Below are 13,126 nucleotides of genomic sequence, written 5' to 3'. Positions count from 1 at the left end.
ACAGCTTTACCAGAATTAAAATATAAGGCATGTGGTAAATATGAGGACTCTAGGTACATTTTTGTGTAAAGTCAAGTAACAGATTCCCTTTAAGCCTAGATAAGAACACATTTTCCAAAATATTACCTGTATATCTTACCTGTATATTCAATTATTTACCTCATAATCATTATGCTAGGACAAATTATATTCCCACCATAACGAAGGAATTATGTAAGATCTAAAATAGGTGGAAATATATAATATATAATATCAATGACGCTCATTTGATAAAATATTTCTGTGATCTCTTTTACATCTGATATTGAGTTGCAATATAAACAATCAGGTACACGTTGGGACTTCTTCCAGGCAAATGTTAGTTCTTTTTTTTCTTTTCTTTTTAATATGTTCATTGAAAAACTGTTACTTCCCATATATAGGAGAACCTGCCTGACTGACAGCTGAGCTGAACAGTGATATGTGATAGGCGGGCTCAGTCTTAAATACACACAGTCAAGTTACTGAGCTACTAGCAGTAACAAGAGCTTGCAGCCTCGCCGAGTTAAAAAAAAGCCCCCTCAGCTGTCAGGTCTACACAAGTACTCCGTAAACTTTTTTTTTTAATCGTCCTCAGACGTCTTAAATTAAAGCCCGACCATGAATGGACCAGTAGATGGTTTAGGTGACCAACCTGTGGAAGATATTGCAGCATTTATGTTCACGTCAGAGTCGGTGGGAGAAGGACATCCCGGTGAGTACAATAGGTTATGTAAAAGGGTCAGCTAAATAAATATATGCATAAATAAAAGCTAATAAAGAAGGCAAATTGCTATAATAGGAAAAAAAGCACATAGTGAGAGAAAAAAATCTAAAGCTTGAAAATACAACAATTTGTCACGGTGGGTATCATAACAATTAGACTGGGTAAAGACTTAGATAAAGTTGTTTGTGCTGGCTGCTGTAAGCTGATATGGTTTACTATGAAATGATGAATTATGCTTGGTCTCAATTTGAGAATGCCTAATCTGATTGCCTATTGACTCTTCTAACCACTGTATACATGCATTCTCATGAGTGAATTACTGAACTTGCCCTGAAGTCTTCATGTGTACAGAAATGCCCATTATATCTGCAACATATGCATTTTCAAAGCCGTAATTAACTATGACACTTCAGGCATTGGCTCAATGCCCAATTATGTCTTCTTTAAACTGCCATGAACGGCATGTGGAATTCCTAGGAGCCATTCACTCATGACACTGATACATTCAAAGAGAGCAGAGACAGGGACTATTCATGAGCTTCATCACACAGTCATCTGGAAGTTAAAAGTACAGTATTTGGTGTGCGGAATGGAATTATTATCACTACAAAGCCGTGTCATTAACAGTTGGTGATATACAGTATTTTACAGTACTACTTCAAGGTATACCATATGAATAGTTTTATTGCAGCCTATTCAGAACCAGCATGAAGCAACACTAGCTGCTGGGTGGGGACATATGAAGCGCCATCTTCATTCAATAATTTAATATAGTGACAAATAAAAGACTGTAAAGTTGTGACATGGCTGAATGCTTTCTAATACACTCGTCAACATTGAAATTGGAACACCAAGAAGAAAGGGTTGTGAAATTCTGGAAGTCACAAGAAGGAAATATACAGTATATTAATGATCTGCAAAGCATGAAAAAAAATGGAAACATTTTTAAAACTTCTCAATTTATTTAGAAATCGAGTCTGGCACCACGTATAGAAATCCCCAGCCTTACACATCCTGGCTGTATCAATGAGATTATTAACCCCTTTTCGACATCGGGCGTACATTTAAGCCGATGTCGGACTCCCTCCCTTTGATGTTTGCTCCTGCGGTGAGCCCATATCTTTCCCGGTACATGTCAGCCGTTTTGCACAGCTGACATGTGCCCGGAATAGCCGCGGGTGGAATCACGATCCACCCACCGCAATTGCTGTAAAGTAAAGTGGCGCTCATAGCAAGTGAGTAATTCTGCTATATAGAGACGATCTGATCATCGCCCCTTCATAGCAGAGCCGATTGAGTTATGGATGCTTCTAGTTTCCCATGGAGACTATTGAAGCATGCCAAAAATAAAAAAAAGTTTATAAAAATATATAAAAAATATATAAAAGTTCAAATCACCCCCTTTTCGCCCCATTCAAAATAAAACAATAAAAAAAAAATCTAACCTACATATATTTGGCATCGCCGCATTCAGAATCGCCAGATCTATCAATTAACATAAAGGATTAACCTGATCGCTAAACGGCATAGTGAAAAAAAAAGTCAGAACTCCAGAATTACATTTTTTTCGTTGCCGCGACATTGCATTAAAATTGAAAAACGGGTGATCAAAAGAACGTATCTGCATCAAAATGGTATTAAAAACGACAACTTGGCGTGCAGAAAATAAGCTCTCACGCAGCCCGAGATCACAAAAACTGGAGATGATACGGGTATCGGAAAATGGTCAATTTTTTTTTTTTTTACAAAGTTTGGAATTTTTTTCACCATTTAGCTAAAAAAAAACCTAGACATTTTTGGTATCTATAAATTCATAATGACCTGGAGAATTATAATGGCACGTCAGTTTTAGCATTTAGTGAACCGAGTAAAAAAGCCAAACAAAAAAAAAAACCAGTGTGGGATTGCACTTTTTTGCAATTTCACCATACTTGGAATTTTTTTCCCATTTTCTAGTACATGACATGGCAAAATCAATGGTGACGTTCAAAAGTACAACTCGTCCCGCAAAAAGCAAGCCCTCACATGGCCATATTGATGGAAAAATAAAAAGTTATGGCTCTGGGAGAAAGGGGAGCGAAAAACCAAAGCACATAACCGAAAAAAAGCTCCGGGGGGTTAATGAGTTAATGGTTGTCTGAGGAATCTTCTGCCAGGCTGAATGTATTTGGGCAAACAAATCATCAAGATCCTCTGCTGTCAGTTGCCTTTGCAATTGCCAACCAATGACATCTCAGATGTGATTGTTGGGAGACAAGTCTGGAAAGCCTGCAGGCGATGGTAGCCTTGAAGGCTTGTCACAGTAACACAAACAGCATGTGGCCTGGTGGTGTTGTGTTGAGAAATGTCTTCTGAGACACATTGGTGAAATGGTTGAATTACTGTTTCCAACACCAAATGAATTTGATGCCAAGCTGAAAGTGCAACTAAAATGAAGTTCAGAAAGGTCCGCCTACAGTATGTGTCACTCCACCATAATCCTGTGAGCAGGATAGGTGTGATGTTCCATCATGATGCCTTCTTCATAGCATTGCCACGTGGTTTCATCATATGAAAATGCCGCTTAGTAATCCATTCCGTTCTACCAGTGGAATTTGAAATCATAAAACAAGCTTAATGTGACAAGTAGAGTGTACACAAACCATCAGAAGGTGTTTGCAGGGCTTTGGGCTATGAGCACAGACATCCAACTGCAGGTGCTCTATTGGTCTTGAATACAATGCTATCTGGAGATTCGTCTGAAGACCACTTGGGCAGTGCTATGAAGAGACCTTTATGAGAAGGTCACACCAGTGCTTCTCCTGAGATTACGATGTGGGGGTGACATTATGTACAGTAGCCGGTCCCCGCTAATCTTCATTCCAGGCACACTGACAGCTCAGAGTTACACTGAGTTGGTGGTGGAAACAGTGGTGCGGCCATTTCTCCAAAGTTTCCCAAGAGCTGTTTTTCAACACAACAATAAAAGGAATTTGAATCTTGTACATTCTTTGTCAATTGTAAGCTAGATGTTTCTCATGCTTCTTACTGTAAGAAGCCTACATGGTCTAAACGTGCTATTATGTCCAACATCATCTGCGGACTTGTCTCTCATTGTCTCATCGTTTGTACTATATACAATACCACAGTATTGCTATATATAGCAAAAATGACAGTCTAATATGACCACCAGTCAGAAGCTGTCATTCACAAGAGTGCTGACGTGACAGGCATGGGTATTTTCAGCAGATACCATAATAGTAACCCATCGGCGCCCCACGATGGTGTCACAAGGGTGCTGATGGGTGCGTAGAATAATATGCCCCCTGCCAGCTCACTGTAAATCCTACTGTCAGAGATTGACAGCGACATTCAACAAATTAACAGATGTTGCTGGTGCTCCGCTCCATGCACAGCTGCTTCAGGTAGATGATAGCTGAATATCACAGCTATCATCTGCCAGTGACCTCACATCAACGTCAGGAAGCCGCAATAGAATGTAACTATACACCTAATTGTGGCAAAGGGTTAAAGTTGTACCCTTATAACCTATGCTCTTAATGTAGTTCAAAAGATAATGACAATGATAACACTTTGTCAAATGCTTCTATAGTGCTTGTTTTAAATTAGAACCTTGCTTGGGCTCTGTTCACATGTCCATTTATTTTTTCCATTTGTCTCTTTTATTTAGAACAGATAAAAGGAATTTTCATCTTGTACATTCCTGTGCCAAATGGAAGCAGAGGGGACCCATTGATTTATATAGGGTCATCTGCTTTCCAGTTGGTGTTTATCTTTATAATGGAAGAAAAAATCCTGGATGCAGAAGTTTTTTTTTAACATTATGAAAATTAACAAGTGTAAAGGAGAGGACCCCCATATAGACAAATGGGCCCCTTCTTTCCTTTGACGCAGAAATGCACAGGATGCAAATTCAATTTATTTGTTTAATTTGTCTGTTCTAAACCGAAGAGTCAAATGGGAAAAAATAGATGGACATGTGAACAGAGCCTTAGCTAAAGCATAGAGCTAGGTCTACTTGTCAAAAACTCCATGACAATGGCTCTCTTTCCCCAAGTGAGTACAGTGGTTGTCAAGCTGATAAAATTTTGTTTAAAAAATGGTTCAGAGTTGATTAAATAAAAAATCTACTATATAAAGCTGAATGTGTGTATGTGTGTGTGTGTATGTGTGTGTATGTGTGTATGTCCGGGATTGGCATCTGCACCGTCGCAGCTACAGCCACAAAATTTTGCACAGTCACACGTCTGGACCCCGAGAGCGTCATAGGCTACGTTGTGAGGTGAAATTTTAACCCCGCGCGTTCCAATTCACCAAACAATTTTGCCCCTATCTACATAATGGGGAAAAAAGTGAAAGGAAAAGTGTTGGAAGCGTCGCAGCTACAGCAACAAAATTTTGCACAGTCACACGTCTGGACCCTGAGAGCGTCATAGGCTACGTTGTGAGGTGAAATTTTAACCCCGTGCTTTCCAATTCACCAAACAATTTTGCTCCTATCTACATAATGGGGAAAAAAGTGAAAGGAAAAGTGTTGGAGGCGTCGCAGCTGCAGAAACAAAATTTTGCACAGCCACACGTCTAGACCCTGAGAGCGTCATAGGCTACGTTGTGAGGTGAAATTTTAAACCCGCGCTTTCCAATTCACCAAACAATTTTGCCCCTATCTACATAATGGGGAAAAAAGTGAAAGGAAAAGTGTTTGGAGGCGTCACAGCTACAGAAACAAAATTTTGCACAGTCACACGTCTGGACCCTGAGAGCGTCATAGGCTATGTTGTGAGGTGAAATTTTAACTCCACGCTTTCCAATTCACCAAACTATTTTTCCCCTATCTACATAATGGGGAAAAGTGAAAGGAAAAGTGTTGGAGGCAAATTGACAGCTGCCAGATGTGAACAAGTGGGACTTAAAGAGTGAGAGCGATGGCGCCAAAGAGTATATACTGTACAGTTGCTAAGGTAAGACCCCGACATGGGATACTCACCACACGGGGATATGAACACACACACAAAATGCGCCACACACTACCACGTGCTTGAACACATATACCACCCTCAGCACACATTTCACCACACATACACCAACCTCGCCACATAAAAGTCGAAACACAAAAGTCGCCGCTCAAAACTCACCACGCGCAAAACTCGCCACATGCAAAAAATAGGCTCACGCAAAACTCGCCACAAGTGCAAAACTCACCTCATGGAAAACTCGCCACACGCAAAACTTGCACATGCGGAAAAATTGCCATATGCACAAAATTTGCAACACATGCAAAAGTTGCCTCACACAAAACTTGCACATACTCAAAAGGCACCAGACATAAAACTCACCACGCGCAAAACTCGCCATGCGCAAAACTTGCTGCACACAACTTGCTACACTAACCTGTCACATGCAACTCGACACACAAAAAGTTGCTACACGCATGTTGCCACACAAAACTCATCTCACAAAAGTCGCTACATGCATGTCGCCACACACAACTCAACACACACAACTTTACAAACGAAACTCGCCCTAAAACACACACAAGTCTGGTATTAGCCTTCAAAAATAAAATTCTGATTAATAAGCAGACAAACTACAAGAGCAACAAATGTACCATATAGGAAATACGGCAGCTGTCAGTCACATGACCTGTCTATTATGTGTATGTGTGAGCTAATATATACTGCCAGGGGGAGGGCTTCCTGTTGGCTAGGGATTTATCAGGCTGCCAATTTATCTTACAAATACTGAGGTAAAAATACTGAGCAAATAACGTGTTAACGAGGTCTAATACAGGAGATCACACAGGTATATACTATATACAGGAAAGATGACACACAGATATATACTATATACAGGAGAGATGACACACAGGTATATACTATATAAAGGAGGAGATGACATACAGGTACATACTATATACAGGAGGAGATGACATACAGGTATATACTATATACAGGAGGAGATGACACACAGGTATATAATATATACAGGAGCAGATTACCTACAGGTATATACTATATACAGGAGGAGATGACATACAGGTATATGCTATATATAGAAGATGACATACAGGTATATACTATATACAGGAGGAGATGACACACAGATATATACTATATACAGGGGAGATGACACACAGGTATATACTTTATACAGGAGGAGATGACATACAGGTATATATTATATATAGAAGGAGATGACATACAGGTATATACTATATATAGGAGGAGATGACATACAGGTATATACTATATATAGGAGTAGATGACATACAGGTATATACTATATATAGGAGGAGATGACATACAGGTATATACTATATACAGGGGAGATGACACACAGCAGGTATATACTATATACAGGGGAGATGACATACAGGTATATACTATATACAGGAGATGACATACAGCTGTATACTATATATAAGGGAGATGACAAACATGTATATACTGAGGTGAAAATGAGAGGTGTGAGGTGAAAATGAAAAGGTGTGAGTGCAAAATGAGAGGAGTGAGGGAAAATAGTGTAGTGATCGGAAAATGACAGATGTGAGGTCGAAATGACAAGTGTTAGGCGGGAATGAGAGGAGTGAGGGAGAAAATGAGAGGTGTGAAGGAGAAAATGAGAGATGTGAGGGGGAAAATGAGAGGCGTAATGGGAAAATAAGAGAAGTGACGTGCTATAACTAACCACAGATATTTACTATGCCCAGGCAACGCCGGGCTCTTCAGCTAGTCTACTATATAAAGCTGAATGTGTGTGTGTGTGTGTATGTGTGTGTGTATGTCCGGGATTGGCATCTGCACCGTCGCAGCTACAGCCACAAAATTTTGCACAGTCACACGTCTGGACCCCGAGAGCGTCATAGGCTATGTTGTGAGGTGAAATTTTAACCCCGCGCGTTCCAATTCACCAAACAATTTTGCCCCTATCTACATAATGGAGAAAAAAGTGAAAGGAAAAGTGTTGGAGGCGTCGCAGCTACAGAAACAAAATTTTGCACAGTCACACGTCTGGACCCTGAGAGCGTCATAGGCTACGTTGTGAGGTGAAATTTTAACCCCGCGCTTTCCAATTCACCAAACCATTTTTCCCCTATCTACATAATGGGGAAAAAGTGAAATGAAAAGTGTTGGAGGCGTCGCAGCTACAGCCACAAAATTTTGCACAGTCACACGTCTGGACCCTGAGAGCGTCATAGGCTATGTTGTGAGGTGAAATTTTAACTCCGCGCTTTCCAATTCACCAAACTATTTTTCCCCTATCTACATAATGGGGAAAAGTGAAAGGAAAAGTGTAGGAGGCAAATTGACAGCTGCCAGATGTGAACAAGGGGGACTTAAAGAATGAGAGCGATGGCGCCAAAGAGTATATACCGTACAGTTGCTAAGGTGGGGCCCCGACATGAGATACTCACCACACATGGGGATATGAATACACACACAAAATGCGCCACACACTACCACGTGCTTGAACACATATTTGTTGTGAATTCTGTGGCTGAGTTCACTTCTGTGGTCACAAGTGGTATTGCAGTCTCTGGGCTTCCTCCCTCAGGTGTTTTGGTGAGCTCGTTGGCTGCCTTGCTATTTAGCTCCACCTGAGTCTGTCTTCCTTGCTCCTTGTCAATGTTCCAGTGTTGGATCTGAGCTACTGCATCTTTCCTTGGGCCTGCTGCTCTGCTAGATAAGTGCTTCTAGTTTGTTTTCTGTTTTTTCCTGTCCAGCTTGCTATTAACTTTTGCTGGAAGCTCTGAGAAGCAAAGGGGTGCACCGCCGTGCTGTTAGTTCGGCACGGTGGGTCTTTTTGCCCCTTTGCGTGGTTTTCGTTTTAGGGTTTTTTGTAGACTGCATAGTTCTCTTTGCTATCCTCGCTCTGTCTAGAATATCGGGCCTCACTTTGCTGAATCTATTTCATTCCTACGTTTGTCTTTTTCATCTTGCTAACAGTCATTATATGTGGGGGGCTGCCTATTCCTTTGGGGTATTTCTCTGAGGTAAGTCAGGCTTGTATTTCTATCTTCAGGCTAGTCAGCTCCTCAGGCAGTGCCGAGTTGCATAGGTAGTTGATAGGCGCAATCCACTGCTGCTTATAGTTGTGTGAGGATAGATCAGGTACTGCAGTCTACAGAGATTCCACGTCTCAGAGCTCGTCCTATTGTTTTTGGTTATTGCCAGATCTCTGTATGTGCGCTGATTACTGCACGCTGTGTTGCCTGATTGCCAGCCATAACAGTACAAGGAGCCAACCAATGATTTCCAATAGAGGGAAAAAAGAAATCCTGACATCATTTTTTTTTCTTAGCTCTGTCTTCAGTCTTTTTTTTCCCCTAGACATTAGAGTGCTTCAGGACACAGCTGTGGACATGGATATTCAGGCTCTGTGCTCCTCAATGGATAATCTCGTTGTAAATGTACAAAAGATTCAAGATACTATTGATCAGAAATCGATGCTAGAACCAAGAATTCCGATTCCTGATTTGTTTTTTGGTGACAGAACTAAGTTCCTGAGCTTCAGAAATAATTGTAAGCTATTTTTGGCCTTGAAACCTCATTCTTCTGGTAATCCTATTCAACAGGTTTTGATTATTATTTCTTTTTTGCGCGGCGACCCACAGGACTGGGCGTTTTCTCTTGCACCAGGAGATTCTGCATTGAGTAATGTTGATGCATTTTTCCAGGCGCTGGGATTGCTTTACGATGAGCCTAATTCAGTGGATCAAGCTGAGAAAAATCTGCTGGCTTTATGCCAGGGTCAGGATGATGTAGAAGTATAATGCCAGAAATTTAGGAAATGGTCAGTACTCACTCTGTGGAATGAATCTGCACTAGCGGCTTTGTTCAGAAGGGGTCTCTCTGAAGCTCTTAAGGATGTAATGGTGGGATTTCCTATGCCTGCTGGTTTGAATGAGTCTATGTCCTTGGCCATTCAGATCGGTCGTCGCTTGCGCGAGCGTAAATCTGTGCACCATCTGGCGGAATGGTCTGAGAGTAAGCCTGAGCCTATGCAGTGCGACAGGACTATGACTAAAGTAGAACGGCACGAACACAGACGTCTGAACAGACTGTGTTTCTATTGTGGTGATTCTACTCATGCTATTTCTAATTGTCCTAAACGCACTAGGCGGTTCGATAGCTCTGCCGTTATTGGTACTGTACAGTCCAAATTCCTTTTGTCCATTACCTTAATGTGCTCTTTGTCATCATATTCTGTCATGGCGTTTGTGGATTCAGGCGCTGCCCTGAATCTGATGGATTTGGATTATGCTAAACGTTGTGGATTTTTCTTGGAGCCTTTGCGGTGTCCTATTCCGTTGAGAGGAATTGATGCTACACCTTTGGCCAAGAATAAGCCTCAGTACTGGGCCCAGCTGACCATGTGCATGGCTCCTGCACATCAGGAAGTTATTCGCTTTTTGGTACTGCATAATTTGCATGATGTGGTCGTGTTGGGGTTGCCATGGCTACAAACCCATAATCCAGTATTGGATTGGAACTCTATGTCGGTAACCAGCTGGGGTTGTCAGGGAGTACATGGTGATGTTCCATTTTTGTCTATTTCGTCATCCATTCCTTCTGACATCCCAGAGTTCTTGTCGGACTTTCAGGATGTATTTGAAGAGTCCAAGTCTGATGCCCTACCTCCGCATAGGAATTGTGATTGTGCTATCGATTTGATTCCTGGTAGTAAATTCCCTAAGGGTCGTTTATTTAATTTGTCCGTACCTGAACACACCGCTATGCGCAGTTATGTGAAGGAGTCCCTGGAGAAGGGACATATTCGCCCATCGTCGTCACCATTGGGAGCAGGGTTCTTTTTTGTAGCCAAGAAGGATGGTTCGCTAAGACCGTGTATTGATTACCGCCTTCTTAATAAGATCACTGTTAAGTTTCAGTATCCCTTGCCATTGATTTCTGACTTGTTTGCTCGGATTAAGGGGGCTAGTTGGTTTACTAAGATTGATCTTCGTGGTGCGTATAATCTGGTGAGAATCAGGCAGGGAGATGAATGGAAAACGGCATTTAATACGCCCGAGGGTCATTTTGAGTATCTGGTGATGCCGTTCGGACTTGCCAATGCTCCATCTGTTTTTCAGTCTTTTATGCATGACATTTTCCGTGAGTATCTGGATAAATTCTTGATTGTTTACTTGGATGACATTTTGATCTTCTCAGATGATTGGGAGTCTCATGTGAAGCAAGTCAGAATGGTTTTCCAGGTACTGCGTGCTAATTCCTTGTTCGTGAAGGGATCTAAGTGTCTCTTCGGTGTGCAGAAAGTTTCATTTTTGGGGTTCATCTTTTCCCCTTCTACTATCGAGATGGATCCGGTTAAGGTTCAGGCCATCCAGGATTGGACTCAGCCGACATCTCTAAAAAGTCTGCAGAAATTCCTGGGCTTTGCTAATTTTTATCGTCGCTTCATCTGTAATTTTTCTAGCATTGCCAGACCATTGACCGATTTGACCAAGAAGGGTGCTGATTTGGTTAATTGGTCTTCTGCTGCCGTGGAAGCTTTTCAGGAGTTGAAGCGTCGTTTTTGCTGTGCCCCTGTGTTGTGTCAACCTGATGTTTCTCTTCCGTTCCAGGTCGAGGTTGATGCTTCTGAGATTGGTGCAGGGGCGGTTTTGTCACAGAGAGGTTCTGGTTGCTCAGTGTTCAAACCATGTGCTTTCTTTTCCAGGAAATTTTCTGCTGCTGAGCGTAATTATGATGTGGGCAACCGAGAGTTGCTGGCCATGAAGTGGGCATTCGAGGAGTGGCGTCATTGGCTTGAGGGTGCTAAGCATCGCGTGGTGGTTTTGACTGATCATAAGAACCTTACTTATCTTGAGTCTGCCAAGCGCTTGAATCCTAGACAGGCCCGTTGGTCGTTATTTTTTGCTCGTTTTGATTTTGTGATTTCGTACCTTCCGGGCTCTAAAAATGTGAAGGCGGATGCTCTGTCTAGGAGTTTTGTGCCCGACTCTCCGGGGTTATCTGAGCCGGCGAGTATCCTCAAGGAAGGAGTCATTGTGTCTGCCATCTCCCCTGATTTGCGGAGAGTGTTGCAGAAATTTCAGGCTAATAAACCTGATCGTTGTCCGGCCGAGAAACTGTTCGTCCCTGATAGGTGGACTAGTAAAGTTATCTCTGAACTTCATTGTTCGGTGCTGGCCGGTCATCCAGGAATCTTTGGTACCAGGGAGTTGGTTGCTAGATCCTTCTGGTGGCCATCTCTGTCACGGGATGTGCGTGCTTTTGTGCAGTCCTGTGGAATTTGTGCTAGGGCTAAGCCCTGCTGTTCACGTGCCAGTGGGTTGCTTTTGCCCTTGCCGGTCCCGAAGAGGCCTTGGACACATATTTCGATGGATTTCATTTCTGACCTTCCCGTTTCTCAAAAAATGTCGGTCATTTGGGTGGTCTGTGATCGCTTTTCTAAAATGGTCCATCTGGTGCCCTTGGTTAAATTGCCTTCCTCCTCTGATTTGGTGCCTTTGTTCTTCCAGCATGTGGTTCGTTTACATGGCATTCCTGAGAATATTGTTTCTGACAGAGGTTCCCAGTTTGTCTCGAGGTTCTGGCGAGCCTTTTGTGGTAGGATGGGCATTGACCTATCTTTCTCCTCGGCCTTCCATCCTCAGACTAATGGCCAGACCGAACGAACCAATCAGACCTTGGAAACATATCTGAGATGTTTTGTTTCCGCTGACCAGGATGATTGGGTGTCATTTTTGCCGTTGGCTGAGTTCGCCCTTAATAATCGGGCCAGCTCGGCTACCTTGGTCTCTCCATTTTTCTGCAATTCTGGGTTCCATCCTCGTTTCTCTTCAGGACAGGTTGAGTCTTCGGACTGTCCTGGTGTGGATTATGTGGTGGACAGGTTGCAGCAGATCTGGACTCAGGTAGTGGACAATTTGACCTTGTCCCAGGAGAAGGCTCAGCTTTTCGCTAATCGCAGACGCCGTGTGGGACCCCGACTTCGTGTTGGGGATCTGGTTTGGTTATCTTCTCGTCATATTCCTATGAAGGTTTCCTCTCCTAAATTTAAACCTCGTTTTATTGGTCCGTATAGGATTTCTGAGATTCTCAATCCGGTGTCTTTTCGTCTGACCCTCCCAGACTCCTTTTCCATACATAATGTATTCCATAGGTCGTTGTTGAGGAGATACGTGGCACCTATGGTTCCATCTGTGGAGCCTCCTGCCCCTGTTTTGGTGGAGGGGGAATTGGAGTATATTGTGGAGAAGATTTTGGATTCTCGTGTCTCTAGACGGAAACTCCAGTATCTGGTCAAATGGAAGGGTTATGCTCAGGAAGATAATTCCTGGGTTTTTGCCTCTGATGTCCATGCCCCAGATCTTGTTCGTGCCTTTCATGTGGCTCATCCTGGTCGGCCTGGGGG

At 42.5% G+C, this 13,126-nt stretch overlaps 1 protein-coding gene across 1 annotated transcript in view; it reads left to right on the top strand.

The window, feature by feature from the left end:
* The first annotated feature begins 510 nt into the window (after positions 1 to 510).
* Positions 511 to 13,126, top strand: part of MAT1A (methionine adenosyltransferase 1A) — an 88,320-nt gene continuing 75,704 nt past the window's right edge. The window contains exon 1 of the mRNA XM_069755815.1: positions 511 to 733. Within this exon, the coding sequence (XP_069611916.1) occupies positions 640 to 733 (94 nt within the window). The 5' untranslated portion in view covers positions 511 to 639. The remainder of the gene's footprint in view (positions 734 to 13,126) is intronic.

Source organism: Ranitomeya imitator, chromosome 2 (assembly GCF_032444005.1).
Source record: "Ranitomeya imitator isolate aRanImi1 chromosome 2, aRanImi1.pri, whole genome shotgun sequence".
Classification (NCBI taxonomy): Eukaryota; Metazoa; Chordata; class Amphibia; order Anura; family Dendrobatidae; genus Ranitomeya; species Ranitomeya imitator.
The sequence above is the reverse complement of the archived record's forward strand: the minus strand, read 5'-3'. Positions and strand labels throughout refer to the sequence as shown.